The 14,800-nt window shown below is 39.2% G+C and overlaps 1 protein-coding gene across 1 annotated transcript in view; it reads left to right on the plus strand.

The window, feature by feature from the left end:
* The window catches only part of DNAH6 (dynein axonemal heavy chain 6), a 222,450-nt gene that overhangs the window by 139,723 nt on the left and 67,927 nt on the right, over nucleotides 1-14,800 (plus strand). Inside the window, exons 47-55 of the mRNA XM_030310984.1 lie at nucleotides 3,193-3,345; nucleotides 4,609-4,749; nucleotides 6,069-6,311; nucleotides 8,993-9,160; nucleotides 9,857-10,092; nucleotides 11,196-11,457; nucleotides 12,569-12,692; nucleotides 13,422-13,618; nucleotides 14,584-14,787. Of these exons, the coding sequence (XP_030166844.1) occupies nucleotides 3,193-3,345; nucleotides 4,609-4,749; nucleotides 6,069-6,311; nucleotides 8,993-9,160; nucleotides 9,857-10,092; nucleotides 11,196-11,457; nucleotides 12,569-12,692; nucleotides 13,422-13,618; nucleotides 14,584-14,787 (1,728 nt within the window). The remainder of the gene's footprint in view (nucleotides 1-3,192; nucleotides 3,346-4,608; nucleotides 4,750-6,068; nucleotides 6,312-8,992; nucleotides 9,161-9,856; nucleotides 10,093-11,195; nucleotides 11,458-12,568; nucleotides 12,693-13,421; nucleotides 13,619-14,583; nucleotides 14,788-14,800) is intronic.

Here is a 14,800-nt window from a genome sequence, read left to right on the forward strand (position 1 = left end):
ATACTATGTTATATGTCCATTATATCTCGATAAAGCTGGAAAATAAATACAAATACAGTCTTTTTAAAATGAAAAGGAAGAGACAAGCCCATCAATAGAAGAAATACAAAAATGTAATAAAATGCAAATAGAAAGTTCCTTTAAAAAAAGAATTCAAGGGCTTTAAAGACCTGAAAAATGTTCAGTCTTCCCAGTAACCAAAGAAATTTAAGTACCAGGGGTTGGCCTTGCACATTGACAAAGGTTAAAAATCATAATATTCATTGTTGACAAGGATGTCGGAAAACAGGCCTTGCATAGAACGCCCCAGTGAATTAGCAAAATCTTCCAGAAGGTAGTAGCAATATGTAGATAAAGTCCTTAAATTACTCTTACTTACAATTACAGCTGCATACAAAGTTGTATGTGCAAGAATATCTATTGAAGTATTTTAAAATAATGGGGTATCTGGGTGGCCTAGTTGGTCTTTAAGCATCCAACTCTTGATTTCTGCTCAGGGCATGATCTCACGATTAGTGAAATTGAGTGAGTCATCGGACTCCACACTGACAGCATGGAGCCAACTTAAGGTTTTCTCTCCCTCTCTCTCTGTTCCTCCCCAACTTGTACATGTGTGCGTGCATGCTTTCTCTCTCTCTCAAAATAAATAAACTTTAAAAATAAAATAAAATAAAATAAAATAAAATAACAGTTAATCTGAAATAGCCTTATTATTCACAAGTTATTTGTGGTATAATTATACAATAGGACACTGTAAAAAAATTAAAATTACTTTGTAGAAATATACACATTAATTAATGTGAAAAATGTTTATGATGTGTTGTTACATCATAACACATATACAAATCATCTACCATATAGGTTCTTTGTTTTAATATATATCTAAACAGATATGCCGTATATACAATTTGAAAATGTCTGGGTCATGGGATTGTGAGTTATTGTTTTTTATTTTCTTAGTTGTGTTCATCAGTAGTTTCTTATTACTCTGATATTAAAATATTTTTATATAAGCTTGATGTTGCTTTTAAAACTCCAAAAATAAGATCAGACTGTCTTGCTCCACTTTAAGCAAACAAAAGGCTATTACACTGTTAAAAGTCCCAATCAATCTCAAATGTTCTATGCTAATGGAGAGTAAACATAAGCATAATAACTAAAATTAATGTGTGTATATATGCAAGTATATATATATATATGTATAACTATTATAAATATGAGAAGTTGAGACAAGCAAGATGTTAAAAATAGAGTTTAATTTGCTATTTCTAGCAAATACAAAGTAGAAATAAGTATGTTTAAATAATATGAAGAATATAATTTCTAAGCTGGAATTGATGGCTATATACTATAATTATATTTTACAAAGAAAGTAAATATTTTCTAGTACTACTGAAGGTTTACAAAAATTGGCCATATGTTAGGTTTAAACAGATTTTCAATAAATTCAAAAAAGCATAAACTATGCTGATAACATCCTTTGTCCATGCTCTAATCAAAGGAGAAATTAATGATGTGGCTCAGCACTTTAAAACATTTATATAAAGAATTCCTGAGTCAAGAACATCAGAATTTAAATCTCTATTTTAGAGAACAAGGATATGAACTTAATATAAATAGAAATCTGTGCGATGCAACCAAACAGTTCTTAGGATTAAATTTATAGATTTGAATAAAAAATTAGCAACTACATAAATTAGGGGCACCCGGGCGGCTCAGTCAGTTAAGCTTCTGACTCTTGATTTCGGCTCAGGTCATGATCTCACAGTTCATGAGATCGAGCCCTCCCCATGTCCAGGCTCTGTCCTACAGCATGGGGCCTGCTTGGGATTCTCTCTCTCTCCCTCTCTCTTTCTGCTCTTCCCCCACTCGTGTGGCTCATGTGCATATGCACTCTTCCTCTCTCTCTCTCTCAAAATAAATTAATAAACATTAAATAGAAAAAGAAGCTACTTAGATTAGTTGACTTAAAATTTTAGGAAAATAAAGGTCACAAGGAAGAACAAAAATTAAAAAAGCAAATAATAAGATAAAAGCAGAAATAAGTAAATTATGACAAAGAACTAGTGTTTGCTCTTGGGGAAAATTAACAAGACACAATTATTCCAACTTTAAGAAAAAAACAAAAAGTTACAAATGAAGAAAATAAAGTAACAGATACTTTGTCATAGTTAAATAATAGGACCCAAACTTTTTTAAAACTAAAAAGTTAACTAAAACAAAAGGATAAATGATAGATTTTTAATATTTGCATCAATTATTAGAGGCAAAGGTTTATTTTGTAATATGAAAATTACTCATTCAAATTTAAAAGTAAACTCCAATATATAAATGATTACAGTTTGAACCGATCTTGTAAAGTTTATTTATCTATTTTATGAGCGAGACTGTAAGCTGTCAGTACAGAGCCCAACATGGGGCTTGATCTCACAAATTGTGAGATTATGACCTGAGCCAAAACTAAGAGCCAGACACAACCAACTGAGCCACCCAGACACCCCTGAACATATATTTTAATGGAAAATGGTAAATGTGGAATCACATTTGCCCTTGCTAATAATCAAAGAAATGGAAATTAAATTCTCCCAAAGCAAACATTTATACTCCCTAACCTTGTAAAAATAAATGTTAAAGGTTCATGAAATCATATTTGAATTGAATGGGAAATTTAAAATCTTTCAAAATCCAGAAACTATTCATGCATTTTAATGGCTAGTCTCCCTCCTGGGAGTTTATCCCCAGGAAATAACACAACTGGGGAGGAAAATTATAGTCCTACATATGTTCTTAAAATGTAAACAAAACTGTGGACCATTTAAGTCTATGGGAAAATGTGACACATCAGCTCTATAGTATGTTGTGCTATACGATAAGTACTGTACAGAACCATGGATACATATTTATGAGAAAAGTTAGCTGAAAGAAGGCAGAATATAAAATGTTTACACGTATTACTTGAACCATGTAAAAGACAAATGCCTTTTAAGAAACAAAACAGAAAGGAAAAAGGAAAAATCAATTACTTCTATATTAAAATATTAAGATTCTAATTTTTAATATTATTTTCTCTTAAAGATAAAATTAACTCAATGTGGATTTTGATTAAATATTTGCTTTACAATTTACAAGTAATAAATAAAAAATCTAAACTGGTTGAGTGAATTACAACGATCACTCTGCTTTCTTCCACAGATTGTAGTAGAAGAATTCCTAGAAGATATAAATAACATCCTGAACTCCGGTGAAGTGCCCAATTTATTTGAAAAGGATGAACTGGAACAGGTTTTAGCAGCCACCAGACCACGAGCGAAAGAAGTAGGAATTTCCGAGGGGAATAGAGATGAGGTAGGACACAATGGTGATAGGCTTTACTAAAACACAAAGTTGTGTTAGCCTTTTTTTCTTTTTCTTTTAATGATCTACATCTCCCTTTGAGGAGTCCACGGATGGATTTTTGCCCCCAATATAATTGTCTTCCTTTGTAATTCTATGTATTTTACTTCCTACATTCGAAGCATTGCTACACCAGACTTCCAGAGAGATCAGTGGGAAGCAGAAAACAGAATCCCTACTGCCCCATGGATGTCAGAGCCTTGTCCAAACAGGACAGTTTGCCTTATCCTTCTTTAAACACAGATGTATTTCACACGTCCTCAGTGCCCTGCCTGAGGAATCCAGTATTTTGGATCCCCTTGCCTATTCACAAGGTTATAGCACCTAAAACAGAAATGGATTCCCCCACCTCTCCCCAGCCAGCCCCATCTCAGAAACAACTCAGCCCCTGTCCTCTCCCATTTCTCCACCACGGTGCTAGATTCTGTGTACTGCCATCGGTCTACCCTAGTGTTTCCCCTTGCTTCTACACCTTTAATTTTTTTGACCATTCTTTCTTATGTGTTTTCTTCTGTGTCCTTTCGTGAGATCTCTTCTGCTAGGTCAGGGCTTCTAAGTACAGACAGCAGGGTCTACTTCAGCTGATGTAAGCAGAAAGGGCTTTATCTGAGGAACACAGAATCACTGAGAGAGCCCAAGAAAGGGACTCTAGGCTAAATTCCTCAGAACGAACATGAGATGCAATTGGTAGAAGTCAGCGGTCAGGGAAGCTGCTGAAGCAGGAAGCCACTGAACCGATCAGCATGTTGCTGCTTCCGCTGCCAGCTCCAAAGCCACGTGACCCCAGCCAGGTCAGAAAGCAGTGGAAATAAGGAGCCACATCAGAGATAGTTCTCCGGGTCCACGCCCCTTCTGCTAGACTCTGCACCTGCACACATAGTGGCTACCTTGCCCCCTCTCTCTTTCTTCCCGTGCCTTCTACCCCAAAGCAAAAACCTGTATGAATACCTCTCTTCACTTTATTCTAGGAGCCTCCTTAAATACACTGATGAGAAGGACCTACATCACATCCAGAACCCTAGTTGCAATGGAGTCCACAAAATGTCATTTTTAATCTTGCCAGAGGGGTCGAAACGGACATTGAACAAAACAGTTCACATATCTACTACACTAACGCCAGTTTTATCTGATATTGGTAGACCCAGAGGCAGTAGCCAACACTTGTTGTCATTGTTACTTCACCTTTATTTTAAATTGAAAAATATCTTTGTTCAGGTGTTTCAGCACTTTATCAGCAGAGTCCGTCAGAAGCTGCACATCGTTCTCTGTATGAGCCCTGTGGGGGAGGCCTTCCGGTCCCGGTGCCGAATGTTCCCATCCCTTGTGAACTGCTGCACTATTGATTGGTTTGTCCAGGTTGGTGACATCCCAGGATACCTCTTTGGGAAGATGGATTCACTTGGTTTTAAAGGGGTAACACATTGTCCAAGAATAACTCAGGTGTACCTGCACTGGCTTTAAAGCCCACTAGGAATTTACTCATATACAAGGGATAACTATGATAGTCATTGAACAAAGGCTAAACAGAATTTATAAAGGAAGACGAGACTATTGAATTTAGCAATGTAGAAATTATTGGTCATCTTGACAAGAGTGGTTTCAGTGGAGTGATGAGGAGAAGGTTCAAGAGAGAAGAGAGGAGAGGAATCAGGCAGTGAACGTAGGCAACTCTTTCAAGGAGTTTTTCCCCGAAAGAACACCAAGAGATGGCTAGTAGCTACAGGGGTACACGAGGTGAAAAGTGTTTTTAAGTGGGAAACACAAATAACACATATGTGTGCTGCTAGAAAAGATCCAGAAAAGAAATCTGTTGATGGAGCCAATGCCAACGCGTAGGCAAGAAGAGATGGGATTGAGTCATCAGTGCAGGGGCTGGTCTCCGCAGGGAGTGTGCACAGTGTAGCCCAGAGAAGCAGGAAGGAGGGCAGAGTATATGAGCACAGAGACAGGGAGATGGATAGATGTAGGGGTGAGAGTATGCTTAAGTTCTGTTTTCATTGTTTCTGTTTCCTTTGGTGATGTGGGAAGCAAGGTCATCAGCTGGGAATGAAGTGGAAAGAGGAAGTGTTAGCAGTCTGTAGAAGCACTTATGGGCTGCACCAAGAACCCACTCAAGATAGCTGTCACGAATTTAAAGTGAGGCCAATCGGCATGGTTGTGTGTTTCTCTCTAGCCATGCTCCACTACACAGTCACAGACATGGGGTAACAAAGAGCTGTATTTGACCAAGTTTCAGGTGAGCACAAAGAAACAAGAAAGAAGCAAAGAAGTTGAGGCAAAGAGGAGGGTGATTATAATGATGGACCTGAAGTCCTGCATAATGTAATGGACCTGCGTAATAAACAGAGTAAGGACATGAGGTCCTCGTATTGTATGTGATTGTATTCATGGAATTATTCCGAATGCACCCAATCATTTATTCATTCAATTAACAAATACTGGTTGAACAACTTCCAAGTGCCAGGCAGTGTGCAGATAGCAAATGCAGACCCAGACCCCTCTCTAGTGAACCCAGCCATTCAGTTCATTAAATATTATAGACATGAGGAGGAGTTAGTTAGGTAAAATGGGGGACAAACCAAGGAAGAGTTCCAAAGAAATACATTTTCTTACTTGTTAAAATGTACACTGTAGAAATGAGCAACCGATTTTCCAAATTATATCTTTATTTACAGTGGCCTAGAGAAGCACTTCTTTCTGTATCAAAGACATTTTTCTCCAGCGTTGATGCTGGAAAAGAAGAAATGAAAGAAAAGCTTTCCCTCATGTGTGTGAACATTCACTTGAGCGTCTCCAATATGGCAGAACGCTATTACATGGAGCTCCGGAGACGGTACTACACAACGCCCACCTCCTACCTGGAACTCATCAATCTTTTCCTGACTATGCTGAGTGAAAAAAAGAAGCAGTTGGTTTCAGTAAGTTTAATATTATCAAAAAAAAAATTTTTTTTTTTGCTTGAAGTCAAAACTTGCCAGAATGAGTGGAAGATCTACACACCATCTTACCTGCTGGAACCTTCTCTATCCTGACATGTGCCCTTAACAACCCACAGCAGACAAAAAAAGTGTCTCATGCTGTCAGCCCAAAGACCTTCCCCTTCCTTGATATTTATATTTTTTGTACTGTCATTTACATGAGTGTGCCTCAGTAGTAGTGAGCATCAAAGGTAAGCAGTGAATTAGACATCTCTGTAGTATTTAATAAGAACCTTCTGTTAAGCAGTAGAGATGGAGTTTGCTGATCTATCGTGTGTCAGTATTTCCCATTAAGAGCAAGGACTTCAGGGGCACCTGGGTGGCTCAGTCGGTTAGGTAACTGACTCTTGGTTTCAGTTCAAGTCATGATCTCATGGTTCGTGGGTTCAAGCCCCACATCAGGTTCCATGCTGACAGTGTGGAGCCTGCTTGGGATTATTTCTCTCTCTCTCTGCCCCTCCCCTGGTCATGCTTGCTGTCTTCTATAGATAGATAGATAGATAGATAGATAGATAGATAGATAGATAGACTTTAAAAAAAAAGAGCAAGGACTTCAGTGTCAGCCAGACTATATACAACTTATGTTCTGCCTCTTTCTTGCTACACAACCTTGAGCACATTTTGTAACTTCACTAGGTCTTAGTAGAAAATAAGGATAGAGGGGCGCCTGAGTGGCTCAGTCAGTTGAGCATCCAACTTTGGCTCAGGTCATGATCTCACAGTTCATGAGTTCAAGCCCCACAATGGACTCTATGCTGACAGCTCAGAGCCTGGAGCCTGCTTCGGATTCTGTGTCTCCCTCTGTCTCTCTGCCCCGCCCCTGTTCATGCTCTCTCTCTCTCTCTCTCTCTCTCTCAAGAATAAATAAACATTAAAAAACATTTAAAAAAAGAAAATAAGGGTAGAACTACCCTATGACCCAGCAATTATACTACTAGATTTACCCAAAGGATACAAAAATGCTGATGCAAAGGGGCACATGCAACCCAATGTTTATAGCAGCACTATCAGCAATAGCCAAAGTATGGAAAGAGCCCAAATATCCATCAACTGACGAATAGATAAAGATGTGGTATATGTATACAATGGAATATTAATCGGTGATCAAGAAGAATGAAATCTTGCCATTTGCAACAACATGGATGGAACTAGAGTGTATTATGCTAAGCGAAATAAGTCAGTCAGAGAAAGATAAATATCATCTCATTTCACTCATATGTGGAATTTAAGAAAGAAAACAGATGAACACAGGGGAAGGGAAGGAAATAAGATAAAAACAGAGAGGGAAGCAAACCATAACAGACTCTTAAATACAGAGAACAAACTGAGGGTTGCTAGAGGGGTGTTGGGTGGGGAGAGGAGCTAAATGGGTGATGGGCATTAAAGAGGGCACTTGTTGAGATGAGCACTTGGTGTCATATGTAAGTGATGAATCACTAAATTTTACTCCTGAAGTCATTATTACACTATATGTTAACTAACTTGGATTTAAATGAAGTAAAATAAAATAAAATAAAATAAGAAATATCTATATCCACCCCTTGGATTGTTGTGGAATTTAAATAAAATACTGTTTGCTAAGTACTTGGAATATGATCTGACACACATGAGGTGCTCAGGAAATAGTGGCTGCCATCATCATCACCACTTTCAGGCTATTAGCCTGAAATTTTCAACACTTCAAACAAAATAAAAATAGAAGTATATACCATTAAGATATTTTTAATATTTTTCAGAGGGTTTTTACCTGGTAAATAAATGCATGCTTTGTATAATAACTTGATAAATATTTTGAAACCTGTCAGTTTGAACCAGACTTTCTGACTCACCTTCAAAAACTAGTTATTCCCCATGGGGCAGCTGGGTGGCGCAGTCGGTTAAGCGTCCGACTTCAGCCAGGTCACGATCTCACGGTCTGTGAGTTCGAGCCCCGTGTCGGGCTCTGGGCTGATGGCTCGGAGCCTGGAGCCTGTTTCCGATTCTGTGTCTCCCTCTCTCTCTGCCCCTCCCCCGTTCATGCTCTGTATCTCTCTATCCCAAAAATAAAATAAACGTTGAAAAAAAAATTAAAAAAAAAAACCGAAAACTAGTTATTCCCAGTGTTTCCTCTACCAGGTACCACCCATTGATCCTAGTCAAAAGTTCCTTACCACTGGGAAGTAGGGTTCAGATCCAGCAACCAGAGCTAAGTCCCCAGAACACTGTCTCCCGGAACACTGACAAGTTCTCAGCTGTGTCCACCCATGTTGAGGAAACACGTTCCTAGATATGTGGCCTCCAGGAATTCCTGTCTGAACTTGTCCCTCGTTCATTCAGCATGCTGCCATGCTGCCCAGCTGAGGGGATAAAAATAATACAGTAGGGGCCCTCAGCCAGCCCACAGTCCAGTGACATGCCAACTGCTGTGCCTAGGGGGCATGGATCCAGACTCACCATGGTGACTGTCACACTCATTTCCTAGAGTTCTGTTACCTGAAGATTTCTGTATGTTCACAATTTTAAGCATTACAAACTGATTTACCAATTCTGTAGGTGTAAAATTCTAGTACATGAGTAAGGGATGCCAGGAAACTTACAGTTTGTAGTTATAGTTAATAGCAGATATTTTTATTGTCATCTAGGCACGTGACCGGGTGAAGAATGGTCTCACCAAGCTATTAGAAACCAATGTACTAGTAGATAAAATGAAATTAGAGCTTTCAGCTTTAGAGCCTATCCTTTTTCAAAAATCACAAGATGTTGAAGCCCTGATGGAAAAATTGGCAGTGGATCAAGAAAATGCCGATCAGGTATGCTACGTTAACCGACATTGTGGGCGAGAAGGCTTTGACCACCAACTTATCACTTATATATCATGCATGAGATTGGATTTTTTTTTATTTTATATGTAATGAAAATAATTAAGTGATAGATTTAGCAATGCTTTTAAGTTGTAAAAAATCTATCCTCCATAAATACATTCTCCCTGAGAATGAGAGAACCCAATGAGTGGACACAGGATGGTGAGAAAAGTACCCCCTCACAAATAAAAAGGAACAGATTCATCTCCAAAGAAGGAACCGTTTGTTCCAATAATTTCAGCTCAGTTATCCTATCAACATATAAGATGGACAAAGGAGGACATAAAATGCAACATAGCAAATTCTCTTTCATTATTTGTATAATCCAAAGGGGCAAATATGACTCATTATCATTGGCTTTGTTTTTAAACATTGAAATTCAAATATTGAGGGACGCCTGGGTGGCTCAGTCAGTTAGGCATCCAACTTCGGCTCAAGGAATGATCTTGCAGTTTGTGAGTTTGAACCCGCGTTGGGCTCTGTGCTGACAGCTCAGAGCCTGGAGCCTGCTTCGGATTCTGTGTCTCCCTCTCTCCCTGCCTCTCTCTCTCTCTCTCTCTCAAGAATAAATAATAACATTTTTTTAAAAAATTAAGAAAAAAACAAATATTGAACCCACCTAAGTAGATGTGTTTCAATGGCTAGGTCCGTAGCATTGTGCAAGAAGATGAAGCGACGGCAAAAGTGAAAGCTGAAGAGACCCAAGCAATAGCTGATGATGCTCAAAGAGACCTTGAAGAAGCTCTACCTGCACTTGATGCTGCTAATAAAGCACTGGATTCCTTAGATAAAGCAGATATATCTGAGATCAGAGTTTTTACAAAGCCCCCAGATATGGTCATGACTGTTATGGAAGCAATTTCTATTCTCTTGAATGCCAAGTGAGTAATTCAGAGTCACATGTTCCCAGAATGTATGGTGGAATTTCCTTGATGTTTTTCTACATTGTCATTAATATGTTCTCATTCTCTTTTCCACCTTCTCATGGATGTGGTCAGTCATTCAACAAATGGATTCAACAAGCATCTGTTTTGTGCTAGATGATGGAAGATCTGAAGCTCTTCTCTCTGAGGCACATATAGTATAGTGGGGAGACAAACATGAAAAATAATAATTTCAAGACGTGAGATTTGCATAGTAGTAGGAGTTCAAAAAAAAAGAGTGCTCATGGAGAGGTGTGAGCAGGTTTTTGGGAGAAGATGCTCAGGAGGAGAGTGAGACCATGGGGAGAGTTCAGGGACATTTGATGATCATGGAATGGACTGAGACAGTGATTGCATCATGCAAGGTCTTGTATTTCAACCTGAAGATAGGTAGTTTTCAAACCTTCTTTACTAATACACATTTTTTCCAATAAAAATTGTAAGAAATATTTCTATGTAAAACCGACCAAGCAAGGGTAGAGGACCCAGAGGACCCCACCCAGCTTCCTTGCTCATTCTCTGGCCAGCACCTCAGTAGGGCCTGGGAGTTCTTCCAAGCATGGATGAACAGCTCCAACCAGAGGGGACTGAGAATCATTGAATATTTTCGACACGATTTGATTTTCTTGTGAGAAAGACCAACTTGGCAAAAGCTCACAAGGGGCAAGTTTGGCTGAGAGACATAAAACCATTTAGAAGGTGATTGTAGTGTTCTGGCAAGAGATTTTAAGGGTCTAAACTAAGGCAAATGAGGTAAAAAGAATGTGAGTGCCAGGGCATTGTAAAAATAAAACTATTATTTCCATAATGTCTTACATTTCTAAAACTATGATTTGATCATTCTTTTCTCTACCAAAACTGGGTTGTTTGAAACATGAGTCAACCAATTGCTGTCTCACCAGGAATTGTGGTATACTTACCTACCAATTACTGGAATTAGAGTATGGAGATTAAAACTACCCACTAATTAGGATAATATCTTAGTGTTCTCAGAAGAACACATTTCTTTTGTTCTTAAATCACTTTATTACAGTGCTATTAACATCATGTCTGTCTTTCAGACCTGATTGGCCAACAGCAAAGCAACTTCTTGGTGACTCTAACTTTCTAAGAAGACTTCTAGAATATGATAAGGAAAATATAAAGCCTCAGATATTGGCAAAACTTCAGAAGTATATTAACAATCCTGATTTTGTGCCTGAAAAAGTAGAGAAAGTGTCCAAAGCATGTAAATCCATGTGCATGTGGGTAAGAGCGATGGATCTATACTCTAGGGTAGTCAAAGAAGTCGAACCGAAGAGACAAAAACTCCGTGCTGCGCAGGTATATTATTTGTGTTGTAATATTTAATAGAATTAAAGGCCATAATCATTAATCATTCTAGCTCCTGTGACTTTACACAATATAGACAATAACAGTGCTCTTTAAAATTAGTTTTTGTTGTAAAAAATAGCTGGTGAAGATTATTTTTTCAGGAATGGCCTCTAAAATCAGCCCTTCTGCAGCATAGAAGAAAAATGAGTCCTTAGTATATTCATATCATCAGTCTGATGGTATTTTTGAGGTGCCATTCAGCTCTAGCATCTGATGCCCTGTGTTGCATTTGCTAATACTACCCCCCCCAACTCTATGGTGTCATCTGAGGTTCTAAAACCTGCTTAAGCTACAGTTGGATGTGAGGTCCCAAGCAGAACGAAGAATGCTCATTGATGGAGCAGGTTACTGAAAGGACCATGGCTACAGAGCTGGGGCAGCCAATTTTTCTATGAAGATACAGATAGGAGATGTTTTAAGTTTTGCTGCTATGTGGTCTCTGTTGCAATTACTGAACTCTGCAGTTGCAGCACAGAAACAGCCATCAATAACACATACATGAGTAAGCATGGCTGTGTTCCGATGTCGCTTTATTTATACACCCAGGAATTGAGTTTATACAGTTATCATCTGTCATGAAATGTTCTTCTTTTAATTTTCCCCCAACCATTGAAAAATGTAAAACCAATCTGAGCTTGCTAACTGTATAAAAACGGGCAGCAGGCTGAATCTGGTTTGCAGACCCAGCTCTAGAGAACTATTTAGGAAAGATTAGTTTTCCCTGTTGTGTGAATATTTCATTCATTTCATCATTTAAAGTTAATCCATTGTATTAACTAGTTAATCTCAAATGCTTGGAGGTTAAAGTACAGCAGTTCATCTGTTTCTCTATTCCTTCGATGATTTATTTTATTGGGTTTTGGTTTGGTTTGACTCTGTTTACTTCCACTCATGTATTTCGTTTTATATTTGTTTTAACTTTGTATACATATCAAATCTTTTGAGACACGAGAAAGAGAACACAAATCCTATTTTTTTAAGAATCTATTGTAAATGGACAAATTTTACCTTCTTTGGAGACCTTGGATTTTCATTTTAAATATTTACTTAATTTTATTAGGCTGAACTTGATATCACAATGGCTACTCTGAGAGAAAAGCAAGCCTTGCTAAAAAAAGTGGAAGATCAAATACAGGCCTTACAAGACAAATATGACAAAGGGGTGAACGAGAAAGAAAGTCTGGGTAAGTAACATAAAATTTATGTTGGTCAGGAGATGCCTGCTTTTTTTATTTTTTAAAGAATCTTTTTTACTGTTTATATATTTTTGAGAGAGACAGAGGGCAAGTGGGGGAGAGGCAGAGAGAGATGGAGACACAGAATCCAAAGCGGGCTCTAGGCTCTGAGCTGTCAGCACAGAGCCCGACGCGGGGCTCGAGCCCATGAGCCGCGAGATCACGACCTGAGCCGAAGTCAAGACGCTTAACCGACTGAGCCACCCAGGCGTCCCAGGAAATGCCTGATTTTCAAAAATAGAAGAAGTTTTTGGGTAGTTAGATCTCAGCTTCCACCCAACACAGAGGACGTATTTGCCCTCGATGTACTGCACTGGCCCTTCTAGTGCAAAATTAGAAGAACTGCATATATTGTATCCGTTCAGCTCCTGTATGGAAGGCTTGTTGGGACATGTTACATTATAACACAAGCAGCATATGAATTTGATCCTGAAGAGAAATACTATGCTGACACAGAGAGAGCCATCTTCAGCCAGAGTAACGGAGTAAGGAAAAGGAGCTCTTTGCTTAGAAGAGGCAAACTTGGACTTGGCCCTGAAATGGAAAATAATTCTGAATTGGTGTGAGGTTTCATAGAGATGTATTGACAATGTCACTATAAACAAAAGAAGGTGAATAAACATCTTATATTTTAGGAAAATACTGAATAACATAAGTTGATTATTTAAAATTTTCTAGCAAAAACTATGGCCCTGACAAAAGCACGTCTGATACGTGCAGGAAAGCTGACGGCTGCACTAGAAGATGAGCAAGTTCGATGGGAAGAAAGCATCCAGAAATTCAATGAGGAGATATCAAATATCATTGGGAATGTGTTTATAGCAGCAGCTTGTGTAGCCTATTATGGGGCCTTCACAGCCCAGTATAGGCAATCGGTGAGTAAACTCCCTTTCTGGGAGGTGAGAAGCAGCTGAAACTGGCAGAGGCAGAGTTGGGGGGATCATTTTTCTGATTTTATAGGGGGCCCTCCACTGCGAAGTTTCTCCATGTTGGAAACTTACACACTCCACAGCCCTCCACCTCCCCTGTCAGCCAGCAATGGTTTACCCCTAGGATTTCCTGAACACATTCCTTCCTTTCCTTTTCTCCTTAGAAAGTTAGTCATCACTTCCTTAATAGCTCAAGAACCTGGGGGGAAAAGAGAGGGGCAGGGAGACACCTCCCTTCATGGTCAGAAGCAGCATGGAAAGTCAGCCAGGATGAAGTATTCTGAACGGGCACGACTGCTACAATGGGCTAGGCAATGGGAAGGAGCAGGAAACTAAATTATTTGGAGAGATTTTCAGGCCATGTTTATGAAATGCCTTCCTATAAAGGTTTCACCCTTGTCTGTGGGTTCTAAAACCTAATCCATATAGGACCATAGATTCCACAGGAGCTCAGGGGTCATCTGGTACCATGTGGGTGGCGCCAATGGTGCTTTTCGACTGTCCCACTCACGGAAGGAGGTAGCATGCTAACAACCCTCTGCCCCATCTTCTAATTGCTAGTAGCATTATGATACTAGCCATTGTGATAACTCCAACTTTTTCACATGCTTTCAGACCTCCCAAGGGGACAGTGCACCCCTGGTTGAAGACTGCTGTGACAACATTTGTCGTTTATACCTGAGAAAACTGAGGTTCAGACAAGGGGAGTGACGTGCTCAAAGCGACAGCTAGTTTATGGTATAGTTCTAGGCCCCAGGTCTCCTGATTGTCGGTCTTCTTGTGTCCTGTGCTTTGATACCAGGATGCGTGTGGAAACTGGTAGAACTTACTTTTAACCATGACATGTTGTGTGTATCCTCATTTACTGAGTGTTCCTGACTCTATACAAGTAACCTTTCCTCCTCCCACAGCTTATAGAATACTGGATCCAGGACTGTCTGTCTCTGGAGATCCCAATCAATCCTTCCTTCAGTCTCATTAACATTCTTGGTGATCCCTACAAAATACGGCAGTGGAACACTGATGGGCTGCCCCGTGACATGATATCAACAGAAAATGGCATTTTGGTTACTGAAGGGAGACGATGGCCTTTGATGATTGACCCCCAGGATCAGGTGCGTAACAAAT

The sequence above is a fragment of the Lynx canadensis genome, chromosome A3 (assembly GCF_007474595.2).
Source record: "Lynx canadensis isolate LIC74 chromosome A3, mLynCan4.pri.v2, whole genome shotgun sequence".
Classification (NCBI taxonomy): domain Eukaryota; kingdom Metazoa; phylum Chordata; class Mammalia; order Carnivora; family Felidae; genus Lynx; species Lynx canadensis.